The sequence below is a fragment of the Erpetoichthys calabaricus genome, chromosome 3 (genome assembly GCF_900747795.2).
Source record: "Erpetoichthys calabaricus chromosome 3, fErpCal1.3, whole genome shotgun sequence".
In the NCBI taxonomy this organism is placed as follows: Eukaryota; Metazoa; Chordata; class Cladistia; order Polypteriformes; family Polypteridae; genus Erpetoichthys; species Erpetoichthys calabaricus.
Genome location: NC_041396.2, coordinates 119919302 through 119934539, shown reverse-complemented (window position 1 = coordinate 119934539; position 15238 = coordinate 119919302). Strand labels below are relative to the sequence as shown.

Genomic DNA, 15238 nt, shown 5'->3' with positions numbered 1-15238 from the left:
CACAAAGTCGATCATCGAACTGAGGCCTAGGGTGTCCTGGTGCCAAGTGCACATATGAACACCCCTATGCTTGAACATGGTGTTCGTTATGGACAATCCGTGACGAGCACAGAAGTCCAATAACAAAACACCGCTCGGGTTCAGATCGGGGGGGCCATTCCTCCCAATCACGCCCTTCCAGGTCTCATTGTCATTGCCCACGTGAGCATTGACTCAATGTACAGACTCCAAGTCGGGGGGCAATAAGTATACCCACACCCACTCGGCGCCTCTCACCGGGGGCAACTCCAGAGTGGTACAGAGTCCAGCCCCTCTCAAGGAGATTGGTTCCAGAGTCCAAGCTGTGCGTCGAGGTGAGTCGAACTATATCTAGCCGGAACCTCTCAACTTCGCGCACTAGCTCAGGCTCCTTCCCCTTCAGAGAGGTGACATGTCCTGTGGGACCCTGGAGGCAGTTGATAGGTACCGGCAGGCCAAGCGGAATGCGGCTTTGGTGGTTGCTGAGGCAAAAACTCGGGCATGGGAGGAGTTTGGGGAGGCCATGGAGAACGACTTTCGGATGGCTTCAAGGAGATTCTGGTCCACCATCCGGAGTCTCAGGAAGGGGAAGCAGTGCATTGTCAACACTGTATATGGTGGAGATGGTGCGCTGCTGACCTCGACTCGGGACGTTGTGGGTCGGTGGGGGGAGTACTTCGAAGACCTCCTCAATCCCATTAACATGCCTTCCAATGAGGAAGCAGAGCCTGAGGACTCAGAGGTGGGCTCCCCCATCTCTGGGACTGAGGTCACCGAGGTGGTCAAAAAACTCCTTGATGGCAGGGCCCCGGGGGTGGATGAGATACGCCCGGAGTTCCTCAAGGCTCTGGATGTTGTAGGACTGTCTTGGTTGACACGCATCTACAACATCGCATGGACATTAGGGACAGTGCCTCTGGATTGGCAGACCGGGGAGGTGGTCCCCCTCTTGAAGAAGGGGGATCAGAGGGTGTGTTCCAACTACAGAGGGATCACACTCCTCAGCCTCCCTGGAAAAGTCTATTCAGGGATCCTGGAGAGGAGGGTCCGTCGGATAGTCGAGCCTCGGATTCAGGAGGAACAGTGTGGTTTTCGTCCTGGTCGCAGAACAGTGGACCAGCTCTATACCCTTAGCAGGGTCCTGGAGGGTGCATGGGAGTTTGCCCAACCAGTCTACATGTGTTTTGTGGACTTGGAAAAGGCATTCGACCGTGTCCCTCGGGGAATCCTGTGGGGGGTACTCCGAGAGTATGGGGTACCGGCCCCCCTGATAAGGGCTGTTCGGTCCCTGTACGATCGGTGCCAGAGCTTGGTCCGCATTGCCGGCAGTAAGTCGAACCCGTTTCCAGTGAGAGTTGGACTCCGCCAGGGCTGCCCTTTGTCACCGATTCTGTTCATAACTTTTATGGACAGAATTTCTAGGTGCAGCCAGGGCGTTGAGGGGGTCCGGTTTGGTGGGCTCAGGATTGGGTCACTGCTTTTTGCAGATGATGTTGTCCTGTTTGCTTCATCAGGCCGTGATCTTCAGCTCTCTCTGGATCGGTTCGCAGCCGAATGTGAAATGGCTGGGATGAGAATCAGCACCTCCAAATCCGAGACCATGGTCCTCAGCCGGAAAAGGGTGGAGTGCCCTCTCAGGGTTGGTAGCGAGATCCTGCCCCAAGTGGAGGAGTTCAAGTATCTCGGGGTCTTGTTCACGAGTGAGGGAAGAATGGAGCGCGAGATCGACAGGCGGATCGGTGCGGCATCCGCAGTAATGCGGGCGCTGCATCGGTCTGTCGTGGTGAAAAAGGAGCTGAGCCGCAAGGCGAAGCTCTCAATTTACCAGTCGATCTATGTTCCTACCCTCACCTATGGTCATGAACTATGGGTAGTGACCGAAAGAATGAGATCGCGAATACAAGCGGCTGAAATGAGTTTCCTCCGCAGGGTGTCTGGGCTTTCCCTTAAAGATAGGGTGAGAAGCTCAGTCATCCGGGAGGGGCTCAGAGTAGAGCCGCTGCTCCTCCACATCGAGAGGAGTCAGATGAGGTGGCTCGGGCATCTGATCAGGATGTCTCCTGGACGCCTCCCTGGTGAGGTGTTCCGGGCACGTCTAACCGGGAGGAGGCCCCGGGGAAGCCCCAGGACACGCTGGAGGGACTATGTCTCTCGACTGGCCTGGGAACGCCTTGGGATTCTCCCGGAAGAGCTAGAAGAAGTGGCCGGGGAGAGGGAAGTCTGGGCATCTCTGCTCAAGCTGCTGCCCCCCGCGACCCGACCTCGGATAAGCGGGAGACAATGGATGGATGGATATCAAGAGGTTTAACGGAAAGAGAATGCTTTAGACAGGTATTTTACTTTAACTGTGGTACTAAGACATGAAAAGTAGGAATAATGATTCATAATGAATCCCTTTTTGGCTTCTGAAATAGTTTAAGCTTCTGAAAGGCAATATATTACAGTAGTGAGAAAATAAACTAAATTAATCCTGGCTAACACATATACGCTTTAATTTAATGATAAGGAATTTATACTAATGTTCTCTCTTCATAACCCAATATGTATAGTCACAAACTTTTAACAGTGGGATATTTTAAACGTGCACTAAACCATCATTCATGCGAGAGCTTTGAAAACACTGTAGTATGACAAAAAGCAGCCACATTCATATGAAGATCCAGGAAAAAGCAGACTGGTAATGTCACTAGTCTAATATCGAGCTGATAGAACTCAGATCCCAAGAATCTACATGGCGACAGTGATTCTTGGGATTACAGCTATTTCAGAATACTAATTTTTTTTAAACCATTATTTAGTTTCTGTTGTGTAATGTGGGTCATTATGCTACTAGAAAATAAGTCTTCACATTAATGCTTGTCTCTGGATGACTGAAACAGGTTCTCCTCATTGCTGTGTCTATACTTGGCTCTATTCTTTTTGTTCTTGATAACTACAAGCTTTCCAGTTCCCTCATACTGAAAAGCAGTGTGCATATGAGCGATCAATCTACAATAATTCATTATTCATTTACAGTGCTTTTCTTACCATCATGAAGTGCTTTACATAGATAGAGGGAAACCTCTTCACTAACCATCAATCTATGTATGTATCTGCCCATCTAACAACAAATTAATGCATTTAATGTGATCACTCAAGAAAATTGAATAACAATCATATTTCCATCATTCCTGTACTACACAGTTTTTAGAACAGAGAATTTGCTTGGAAAAAATTTTATATTGACCATACATTTGCAATTGATCGTGTCCCATGTATTACATTTCATAAGCACATTTTATATTCACATTCAAGTTATAGAATTTGTTAAAAGACACCTGCCCCATCTTCATAACTTTCACTCAATATACAGCATGAAAACTGTCTAATTCTAAAGAAGATATAAGTATCTCTCAAATTTACCTGCATGATTTACTGTAACTAAACATAAAAATGCACATTGCATACATTTCACTTTACTCAGATTATTTACAATGTATTTGTGCCATGAGTTTTGTGATGGTTTCACACTTGGATCCCATTGGAACAATAGCTTTCACCTTTTTATTAAACAGATTTGGAATCATAATAAACACTCAATCTCAAATAACTCTAGGTGTTATCTGACAATATTTTGCTGCTTTAAATAAAGAATAATTAAAATTTACTTCATGATAAACTCTCTAAAACGTCTTTAGAATTTGGAAGACAATAATATTGTTCGTAATGCGTTCTGAAACTCAGTTAATCTGAGTGATTACTTCATATAAAATATTCTGATTTCATGCTCTCTATATAGGTAATGGAATTCAATGTCCAAGTAGATCGGAACAGGTATAGCATTGCATGTCTACATGCCATGCTGCAAAAAAGTACTTAAGCAGATTATGAAGTCACCTAATAATAGGCCACTCAAACTAAATTTGATTAGTTAATTTGATATTTTTTGCATTAATTAGTATGTACTCATGCATGCAATGCTTTATGTATTGTAACACATAAAATTACTTTACATTTAACACAAAGTTTAAATTACAGGAAAATCACTAAAATGTATACCTCGGTAAATGAAAAATGACTTAGTGGTTTGTTGCGGACACAAATGGCCTGGGACAAATATGCATCTATGTCTTCAATGCTAAGGCTATCCACCTAGAAATGGAAAAGATGAAAATATTTTAATTAAGAAACATGTGTATCTAGGAATGTTAGTACAGATAATTACAATAATCTGCTCTTTGATATCGGAGAAAAAAAAAAGTTTTACTTAAGAAAATGACTTACAGTCAGAGGAGGAAAACTCCCTTTAGCAACACCTAGTCTCCCTGCACTCCTAAACCTCACATTACCTTGAAATTGCAAATTAGTCCCCATCCTCCCAATACAGATTCATGTATTGCCATCTCTTAGCAAGTAGATCAATTATCTCTTTCTCGTGCCTTTTTCTTTTAACTGAAGGTCTGTTTATACACCTGCTGTCAGCCATATTAGAGGAATATGAAACACTTCTGTTGCTACTAATACATGCTTCCCCTTAAACCACCAAGTTTTTCTGCCTTTCTCTTGCACTCTTGCCTGTAAACTCCTTATCAACTGTGTGACTCTGTTATTCTATTTTCAAAAGATGTTTCTTCTAGTCAGTAATAAAAGTAAAATTTAAATTAAAATAAATTAAACATGACAAGTTTATACCTAAAATTAGCACTAACACAAAACTAAAAAATTATACGGTATAAATCTTTCTAACATACCTGCCGAGAAATGTATATGAGCAGACAACAGATGCCTATTACAGGAGGTTCCAAGACAGAGATTTCTTCTACAAATTCATGCAAATCAAACAATGCCAGGAAGGTGGTGAAGCGGAGATTTTTCATTGCTGGTTCTTCAGAAACCCATAATTTTTTCAGATCAGGAAGTCCTTCTGAAAAAGTGCAAAGTTACAAATAGAAAAAAAAAACAGAATTTACTGCATAACACTGATAATCAGAGAAATCTTGGAAAGATTATAAGATTATATTTAAAGGGCAAATGAAATCAATATAGCCATTGCAAATGCTGGCTATATACTTTAACCGGTCCTATTCAAAGGAGTGACAAAGGAGTGAAACCTCAGATATAAATTTCAAAGCAGTCACAACCATCCAAGGGGTAGGTGAGGTGACAACGATTTTTTTGGCGAGTGTACTTTCAGTTGTGTGTGGTAGGGGAGGCGATATCATGAGGTCACTCCAATAAAATGTCATTCCTTTAATATGGTATTTATTTCACTCCTTTGATACAGACCCACTTTAACATAATAGTGAGTGCTTTGCAAACATAAAAATGCTTCAAACCATTCTTTTCAAGAAGGCCTGGCACATAATGCTAAACACCTTATTTGTTCACTGCAGGGCTCCAGGGAATCAAGTCTTCCGTCAGCAGAAATTAATACAAAACACACTTGTGCATATACCCAAACTCAGTTATACTAGGCCAATTTAGAGTAGCTGTGTGAATACAAATTACAGAAAACTAAAGAAATACTAAAAATATCAGTAAATGCTAAAAATTGTTCAGTAAGTGCTAGTTTAATGTACAACATAAATTAAGTACATAAGGATGAGTACAACTGATATTCACTGTTAGCATATAAAGATTACCCCAATATGCATTCAGGATTACATGAAAAGACAAGAACTGAAAACAAGAGCTGAAGCCAAGTTAAAAACTATTCTTCAGGAAATAGGTCATATCAATAAAAAAGGGGGGGGGATTCTATTTTCAACATTTGTGGCATTCTAGAAAATCCATCTATAGGTATCAATTAAAGTTATCTCAGCTAATAATGTAATCTATTGACCTACAAATTGTTTACTGGAGATGCATTATATACTATGTCCATGCATCAAATAAGAAAATATAAGATCACAGTAAGACAATACAGAGGAATGACATGAATTATAATAGCACCTACCATATAAAGTATAACAGCATAAATCTTTTAAGAAGTTTAATACTGCTTGAAAAAATATGGATTAACTTATTTAAAACAGGAGGGTGTTCTACAGTTGCTGTGTTATAGCCAAAAAAAAAAACCAGCAAGTACAAACTTTGCAGCCCAACAGAAATAGAATTTACATATAACATGTGGAAACTAGTACTAGAGTTTTACATGGCCTACACAGGGAGTCCATGGTTTAAAAAGGACTAGTCCATCTAGCAGGCACAAACACACATACAAACACACACAAACACACACTTTACTCTCTCCCCCTAGCTGCAACAGTTAGTCAGTTATGGAATGTCCAAAAAGATTGCTATTCCAGTGGGTAATTTTCTAACAATCCACCAAAACCTACAGCTGAACCAGGTATGAAACAAGGATTGCTTCAAAAAACCACTCCAAAATGAAACAGCAACTCCATGCCTTTTGCACTTTGGCTTAAAGTATATGCCTGGGCCTTCTCAGATTGATCAATCAAAAATAATTTTGTAATCGGGTATCTGCACCACCTGTAAATCAGTAAGGTTTTATTTAGACATATATAAATTAAAAAGAAAAGCCGACTCATGTTTAAAATTATCAAATTGGAAAAGGTTTACTGTATTTAAAATAATTATTAATCCATTTGTACACTGTGTCATGAAACTTTACCTCTTGTATCCGCTCGTGAAGTATCTTACTAAATGCTTTTTGGGTTTCCAGACAGCTATCTCATGTACCAGGAAAATAAATTGTTTTTCTTGCTTTCTCTTAACTTTCTAGCATATTACTGAATGTCATGTTACATCTAACCCCATGTTGAATGATTTGGTAATACATTCATAATGAAAAAACTCTGTGTTGAAGAGGCAAAAGATTTCTATGAAAAAAAATATTTTATATTGTAGCCTATTGAACAAACAAAACTACATTCCATTAGAATTGAATACTGAACTAAAGCCTTCAGAGGAAAAAAAGAAAAACAGCAGTTAAGGCATAGAAAGACAGCAAGTATACCATCAGAACAAGAATCTCTGGTAATATACTGTAAGAATACTGGCAAGATTTCTGCCTGTGACTGAAGACTTCTCTTTGACAAATGGATTTCAGCAGGAGAGCACTCCGATAATAAACAATGACATCCAGCAAGGAAACATTGTCAAAAATGGTTTATAATAATTCGTCCAGTAAAAGATACATTTATCCTAGGCATCCTTTAAACTCTCTTTTTAATCACAAAATAAAAATCTGATTTTCTAACCAAAAAACATTCTGCCTATCTTTTTTTCTTAGAATGCAGTCTTATTTTGAACTTTATCTTTGAAACTTTACTTTTCAAAAGAGCCTCGTCTCTCATCTAATATAATGTGTAACATTCCTGGTAAAATACTTTGATATCTGTTAATAAAATAAAAGTTAAATCTATATATAAACCTGCAAGTATAGCAAAAAAAATATTTTATTATTTAAATATAAATAACATATAGTATTCTACTGCAACTACAGTGTTTGTCTATTATATCATTACTACTTAACTACATTAATATATCAGTAACACACAAATTAATTTACTTTAAAACACCAAAGTTCTGTTTGTTGATTCCAGCTGTCACTTATCCTGCCAACCCACCTCTGTAATTACACAAACAATGGACAATAAATCAAAGAATGGACACTAAACATCATTTTCATCCAGCTAGGCAAAGATAATTCCAATAGCTACAGTTGTGCTTGAAAGTTTGTGAACCCTTTAGAGTTTTCTATATTTCTGCATAAATATGACCTAAAACACCATCGGATTTTCACTCAAGTCCTAAAAGTAGATAAAGAGAACCCAGTTAAACAAATGAGACAAAAATATTATACTTGGTCATTTATTTATTAAGGAAAATGATCGAATATTACATATTTGAGAATGGCAAAAGTAAGTGAACCTTTGCTTTCAGTATCTGGTGTGACCCCCCCTTTTGCAGCAATAACTGCAACTAAACGTTTCTGGTAACTGTTGATCAGTCCTGCACACCGGCTTGGAGGAATTTTAGCCCATTCCTCCGTACAAAACAGCTTCAACTCTGGGATGTTGGTGGGTTTCCTCACATTAACTGCTCGCTTCAGGTTCTTCCACAACATTTCGATTGGATTAAGGTCAGGACTTTGACTTGGCCATTCCAAAGCATTAATTTTATTCTTCTGTAACCATTCTTTGGTAGAACGACTTGTGTGCTTAGGGTCGTTGTCTTGCTGCATGACCCACCTTCTCTTGAATTCAGTTCATGGACAGATGTCCTGACATTTTCCTTTAGAATTCTCAAATATAATTCAGAATTCATTGTTCCATCAAGGAAGGCAAGCTGTCCTGGCCCAGATGCAGCAAAACAGGCCCAAACCATGATACTACCGCCACCATGTTTCACAGATGGGATAAGGTTCTTATGCTGGAATGCAGTGTTTTCCTTTCTCCAAACATACATATATATATATATATATATATATATATATATATATATATATATATATATATATATATGTAAACCACTTATATGTGTGTATTTATAGACATTTAAACATGGAATTTTGCTCTTAGGGCTCCTAACAGCAGTAATACAAAGAAACTGTAATGTGTAAATATATTTAAGCAAGACAAGTTAGTAACTGGTGTCTGGAAATGAGAGGAAAACACCAGTGTGTCACTGATCATTAGCAAAAGGCAAATCGAAACCTCTCATACCTGGTTCTGTATACAGTTTATTGTTTCTGTAGACAAGCAATTTATAATCTATAGTCAATCAGTCTAATTACAAAAAGCAAAAACTACTAAGATATTAACTCATCTATCATAAAAGGTCCTGTAGAAAACAAGTACGAGAGTAATATAATTTTAAGTAATGTAGAATCTTCGGTATAATCTAGTCAGCAAATTTTAAAATGGTAAAATTATACAAATAATTCTGGGAAAACAATGAAGTTTTTACATGTGTCAGTATTTCTGGCATAAGTTTAAATTTATACCTGGAAGATTAAGTGGTATGATGTTAACCATTTCTGGCATTTGAAGTGCATTTCCTGGGTAAACGAACCACTCCTTCACCTCTGATATTGACTTACTGCTGTCTGAAAGAAAGAAAAGAAAAAAAAAAAAAAAAACAACAACATTTCAATAATTGTATTACTTTCATCCATTGTAATCTGCATCTATATATTTTTGAGACTACTGTAGCAGAGGCAAAAAGTACACTTATGTATCTCAATTAGCTGAAAGCAATTACAGCAAAGGAAACCGTTTCAGTAACAAAGTCAAATATTATAAGATCATATCACTTAACTTCTCATTGACCTAAAGAAATCAATGAGTATGCATTATTTCTTCACTTTTTTGGCATAGCGCACTTCCCATTCTCTGGCCTTCAAATAACTGAACTAGTGTAGATAATGGACTGATAAATGGATAGTGCTCTCCCCATAAATTTGTTGTACAAAGTTACAAATACAGTAAAACACAGTGAAACACTTAACACAAAAACAGACTGCAATATAGTGCAGCTTGAAAGTTAAATATTTTTACAATTACTTCATTGCTTAGTAAAAACATTCTTAATTTTCTTAAAAAAGGATTTATAATCAGCACTTTCTGTAAAACATTCAGACAAATCCATGATGGTCAACAAAGAAAATATGTACAAAATTATTAGCTCAAATGCAAAAATAAGTGAAACAAAACCTTCTTTAGCTTAGTCAGAAAGATTGAGAAAGGTTAATGGATAAGTTTGTTTTGTTTTTTGTTTTTTTTTTTATTTTATTGTAATCATTTCATACAAATAGATTAATTTTTACAAAAAATAGCATTGAAAACAAATCAACCCCCACCCCTGACAAAGAGAGCATGGCCAACTGAGTAAAACTTAAAGCTAGTAAAAATAAATAAATTGATGAGTTTAATAGGTGGATAAAGATAAATGGAGAAGAAAAAGAAATGGGAAGAGAATCTGCTTCCTCATTGCTTTAAGGGCTTATTCTAAAATGTTATTGATTAGATCCTGCCAGGTTTTGAAAAAAGTTCTGCACAGATCCTCTAAGTGAGAATTTTATTTTTTTTCCAATTTCAAATAATATAAACCATCAGTTACCCACTGACCTCAAAAGAGGAGAGTTAGGATTCTTCCAGTTTAGCAAAGTAAGTCTGCGTGTCAATAGTGTAGTAAAGGCAATCACAGTTTGTTTGTCCTTCTCCACTTTAAGCCCATGTGGAAGAACACCAAACACAGCTGTTAGTGGGTTAGTAGGGATTGTGACACCAAGGCTGTCTGAAAGGGACTTAAAAATTTTTGTCCAGAATGATGTTGATTTGGTACAGGCCCAAAACATGTGACCCAGTGAGGATGGAACTTGATTCCAACTTTCCCAGGTTGGAAAATCTTGCCATGGAAACATTTTGGACAGTTTGAAGCGAGACAGATGTGCTCGATATATAATTTTGTGTTGAATAAATTGTATGCTTTGCGCACATGGAGCTCGAATGAATTCTCTGCATTGCTACATTCCACTCCTTTTCTGATATGTTGAGTGAGAGATCCTTTTCCCATTGTCCTCTTGGATCTTTGAAAGGGAGGGACAGTAAAATAATTTTATTTATTGCAGAAATGCTGTCTGTGTCCTCGAAACTGAGCAATATTTTTCCAGTATAAAGGAAGGTGGGAGATGAGGAAAATCGGGCTGGTTCTGTTTAACAAAGTTTCTAATTTGAAGATAGTGAAAGAAATGTGTTGCTGGAAAGTTAAATTTGGAACGTAATTGTTCATAGGATACAAAGATATAAAGATCTCTAAGTAATTTAATCCCAAATGTTTTCCAGATATTAAAAACTGCATATGTTTGTGAGGGTTGAAAAAGGTGGTTCTCACGCAGAGGTGCCACATATAAAAGATTCTCCATCTTAAAATGCTTTCTACATTGGTTCCATATTCTGAGTGAGTGAAGCACAATTGGGTTGTTAGTACAGTGGAACCTCTAGATACGAGTTTAATTCGTTCCAGAACTGAGCTTGTATAGCGAATTTCTTGTATCTAGAACAAACTTCCCCATTGAAAATAATGGAAATCCAGTTAATCCGTTCTGCACCCCAAATATATTAACATAAAAATCAATTTTCCTAACAAATAACACTGATAAATTATATATACTGTAGTCTACCTTTAATAAATAACACTGGTAAATAATATAACTGATTATTAAAAGAATCAAAACAGGTGTCCAAAGTGCAGTAGAGCATTCAATAAATCTTTAAATAAATAATCCTTAAAACAGTTGTGAAGTGGAGGTTTAAAATACACAAGAATAACAATCCTTTAACACGAGGTTAAAACGTCAAAAGGATGCCGTCTTTAAAAAACAGATGACAATCCCCGGTGCTTCTTCTCTGTTAGCGTCTCACCTGCGGGCTCTGCAACAGGCGAGACACTCTTAATGCAGCTGACCTTCTCTACACCGTCCTGCTTCAGCTGTTTGGCTGGCCTGTTCAGCTACACGCGAGCCTGCACTCACTCACCCGCACGCAAGCACAACTGCCTGCCCGCCCTCTCCCCCCCCTCTCTCTCTCTCTCTCTCTCTCCTTTTACTTTTTCTCCCCCTTAACCGGCTTGCGCTTCTCTATATATGCGGGGAGGACATGGCAGCTGCAGCCCATCAGCCACAGGAACAATCATGGATGTGGGCAGTTTCCCACCTGTGCACTTAAGTGAGAAACGCAGACACCGCAGATCGCGGCTCGCAACTGCTACCACGCCCCCTTGCTAAGCCGCGAGCTATACCCACAGCCTGGCTCGTGGCTCGTTACGCGAGCCAATGCTCGTATTTAGATCTGAATTTTTCGCTCATACTTTCCTCGTATTTTGAATTTCTCGTATACAGAGGTGATCGTATCTCGAGGTTCCACTGTATATCAGTGATAACTTACATTAATAGGTGCACAAAGCAGGGAATATAAAGAAGTACTGCAGGATTTTATTTCTATTGCGCACCAAGCCTGTATATGTTCATCTATTTGTGTCCAGGTTTTTATAGCTTGCATGTTTGCTGCCTAGTAATAAAACTGAAAGTTGTGTAGAGCCATGCCACCTTATGCCTTAGGTCTTTGTAGGGTCGCTCTTTGAATACGTGAATGTTTTAAGTTTCAAATAAATGAGGTTATGGTTGAATCTAATTGCTTAAAAAAAGATTTATTGATGTATATTGGAATGTTTTGAAATAAAAAGCAGCTTAGGAAGGATATTCATCTTAACGTTAATTCTTCCACCTAGAGTGAGATGAAGGATTGACTATCAATGCAAGTCTTGCTTAATTTTTTCCATACAGACGGCAACATTTTGTTGATAAAGAGCTTTAGGTTTACTTGTAATATTTACCCCTAGGTATTCAAACTGATCTGCAATGATAAAAGGGAAGGTGTCCAATCTAATATTGTAAGCTTAAGAATTCACTGGAAGGAGCACACTTTTATTCAAATTAATTCTGAGACCAGAGATCTTTTGAAATTCTGTAAGTGCTGTTAAGACTGCAGGCACAGTATTGGTGGGTCTGATTTATACAGTACCATATCATCTGCATATAGAGAAATGTTCTGTTCAAGTCCTTCTCTGATAATCCCCTTTATCTGAAGCATTTCGACAGTGAACTGCCAGTGGTTTAATGGCAATTGCAAATAGCAGTGGTGACAAGGGGTTTCCTTGTCTGGTACCACGTTCTAGTTGAAAGTAGTCTGAACAAATGTTGTTACTACAAACTGAAGCTTCTGGATTGGTATACAGTAGTTTGATCCATGCACAAATGTTCAGGCCAAACCCAAATTTCTCTAATGTAGTGAAAAGGTAGTTCCATTCAATCATATCAAATGCTTTTTCTGCATCCAATGATAATATGATCTCTGGGGTATTTGACTTTGCTGGTGAATATAATACATTAAACAGGCATCGAAGATAGGAAGCTAAGTGTTGGCCTTTAATAAATCCAGTTTGATCTTGTGATATTACCAAAGGCAGCACTTTCTCCATCCTTCTAGCTAGGACTTTGGAGAATATCTTAACATCATTATTCAGAAGTGAAATTGGTCTGTATAATGCACATTTTAACAAGTCTTTATTTTGTTTAGGAAAGATGGTGATTAATGCTTGGTGAAAAGTTTGAGGTAGAATTTGATTGTGTCTAGCTTCTGTAAATGTTGCTAATAAGATAATCATAATCAATGCTAATAAAAATCAACAGGGTAGCCATCAGGGCCTGCTGCTTTCCCACTCTTAAGTGACTTTATAGCATCGAGTAATTCTGAGGTTTATTCAATTTCTCTGCATTAAGTATCTGTGGCATATGTAATGCATCCAGAAATGCATTAGATTGTGTGTTGTCTTCTTTAACCTCAGTAGAATATAAGGATTTATAGTCTCTAAATGTGTGTATTAAATTTTTATGGTCAATGATTTTATTTCTTGTGGTGGATTGCCGGCTTGATTCCGGCTCTCACCTCCAGGCCGCCAGGAGGAGCTCTCCCAACAGCGTGAATGTCCCCAGAGTTCCAGCAGGGCCTCATGGACTATGAAGTTTTTATACGCAGCCCTGCTGGATACCTTGGGGGCCACCAGGCGTCGCTGTAGGGGGGCTCGTGGGCTCTTATGTGCCCTATAACCCGGGGGTACGTCATCATCACGTGACAGGAAGAAACGACGTGCTCCCGGGTTGAGGAAAAGGACTGTTTACCCTGACCCGGAAGGAATAAGGAACTGTGGGCTGTTGGACAGGAACACCTCCGTGTATAAAAGGACTGTGGGAAAGCCCAGACACTGAGTTGAGCTGGGAGGTAGGGTGGAGAAGTGTCTGGGAGAGGAGGATTGGTGTTTATTATTGTGAATATTGAATATATGAGTAGTGTGGAGTGAAGGGTGCTTTGTGCACGTGATTGTACAACAAACAAGAATTGCACTTTTACATCGTGTTTGGAGTGGTACCTGAGGGTTCAAGAGGTGGACAAAAGCCTCTACTGCGACACTCTGTTTGTGTTGGCGATTGCTGCAATAGCGTTGCAAACTTCTTGCTTGTGGATTTGTTGAGTGAAGAGCTTATTAGCTTTCTCTCTGTGTTCATAGTAATGATGTCTTGATTTAAAAATGAGTTGATCAGTTTCTTTAGTTGTTAAGAGGTTGAGCTCTGAATGCAGAGCCTCGCGTGGACACCTGGCATGCTCTTGATCTATTCTATTAATTTCGCTGGTTATCTCCAATACCTTCTTGGCTTCCAATTTATTTCTGCAGGAAAGATATGAAATAATCTGTCCTCTTAAGTAGGTGTTTAGAGTTTCCCAGTGTATTCCTACAGTAACCTCTGAGGATGTATTTCTCTCTAGAAAGAAGCTGATTTGTTTTGATATAAATTCTGTACAGTTCTCGTCTGCTAATAGAAGTGGGTTAAGATGCCATCTGCAAGATGAGTATGTGGGGCATAATGATTTTAGCTCCAAGATCAAAGGGGCATGGTCAGAAATAACAATAGCGTTGTACTTGCAAGATTTAATCATAGTCAAGAAATTATTATCTATAAAGAAATAATCAATTCTTGAGTAGCAATGATGCATTGGTGAGTAGAAGGAATATGTTCTTGAGTTTGTGTTTAGAAAACCTCCAGGGGTCTGATAAGTTGTGGTCAGTTAAAAACTGTGTAATTGTCTTTGCAGTGTTAGATGTCATCACCCGTGACAGGAGACACACAAAGTGCCCAGCCATTACAAATTTTATGAGTGTTCACATTGGGAATGGATGCAAATACATTTTGCATGAATTCCCGATCATCGACATTGGGTGAATAAACATTTATCAAAATCACTTTACAGTTAAATAACTTGCCCATGACAATCACATATCTCCCTTCAGGATCAGATACTACATCTGATGCTACAAATGTATGAGAATTCCCACACCTCTAGTTTTCTTTGTAAAGCTGGAATGGAACATTTGGCCAGTCCAGTCTTTTTGCAGCCAGAACGGATCCATGCTTAGTAAGTGGGTCTCCTGTAAAAATACTATTTTTAATACTGTACTAATACTAAATACTATTTTAGCATTTAGACCTGTTAGGTGAGAGAATATACTTCTTTAATTCGTTATTCGGGCCTTTAACATTCCAGCTCACAAAGTTAACTGTCCTATCATGGAGACATTGATTCTGAATTTTTGATGTCATTTTATAGTCTTAACAGGAAGTGAGACAGCTTTAACCATCATTTCTAATTTTCCCATG

At 38.6% G+C, this 15238-nt stretch overlaps 1 protein-coding gene across 4 annotated transcripts in view; it reads right to left on the bottom strand.

Moving 5' to 3' along the window:
* fam120b (family with sequence similarity 120B) overlaps positions 1-15238 on the bottom strand; it is a 318887-nt gene that overhangs the window by 192898 nt on the left and 110751 nt on the right. For all 4 annotated transcript variants that reach the window (XM_051924265.1, XM_051924264.1, XM_051924263.1 and 1 more), the window contains 3 exons: positions 8972-9073; positions 4749-4921; positions 4057-4149 (listed from right to left, as the gene is read on the bottom strand). In XM_051924265.1, coding sequence (XP_051780225.1) covers positions 4057-4149; positions 4749-4921; positions 8972-9073 — 368 coding nt within the window. The remainder of the gene's footprint in view (positions 1-4056; positions 4150-4748; positions 4922-8971; positions 9074-15238) is intronic.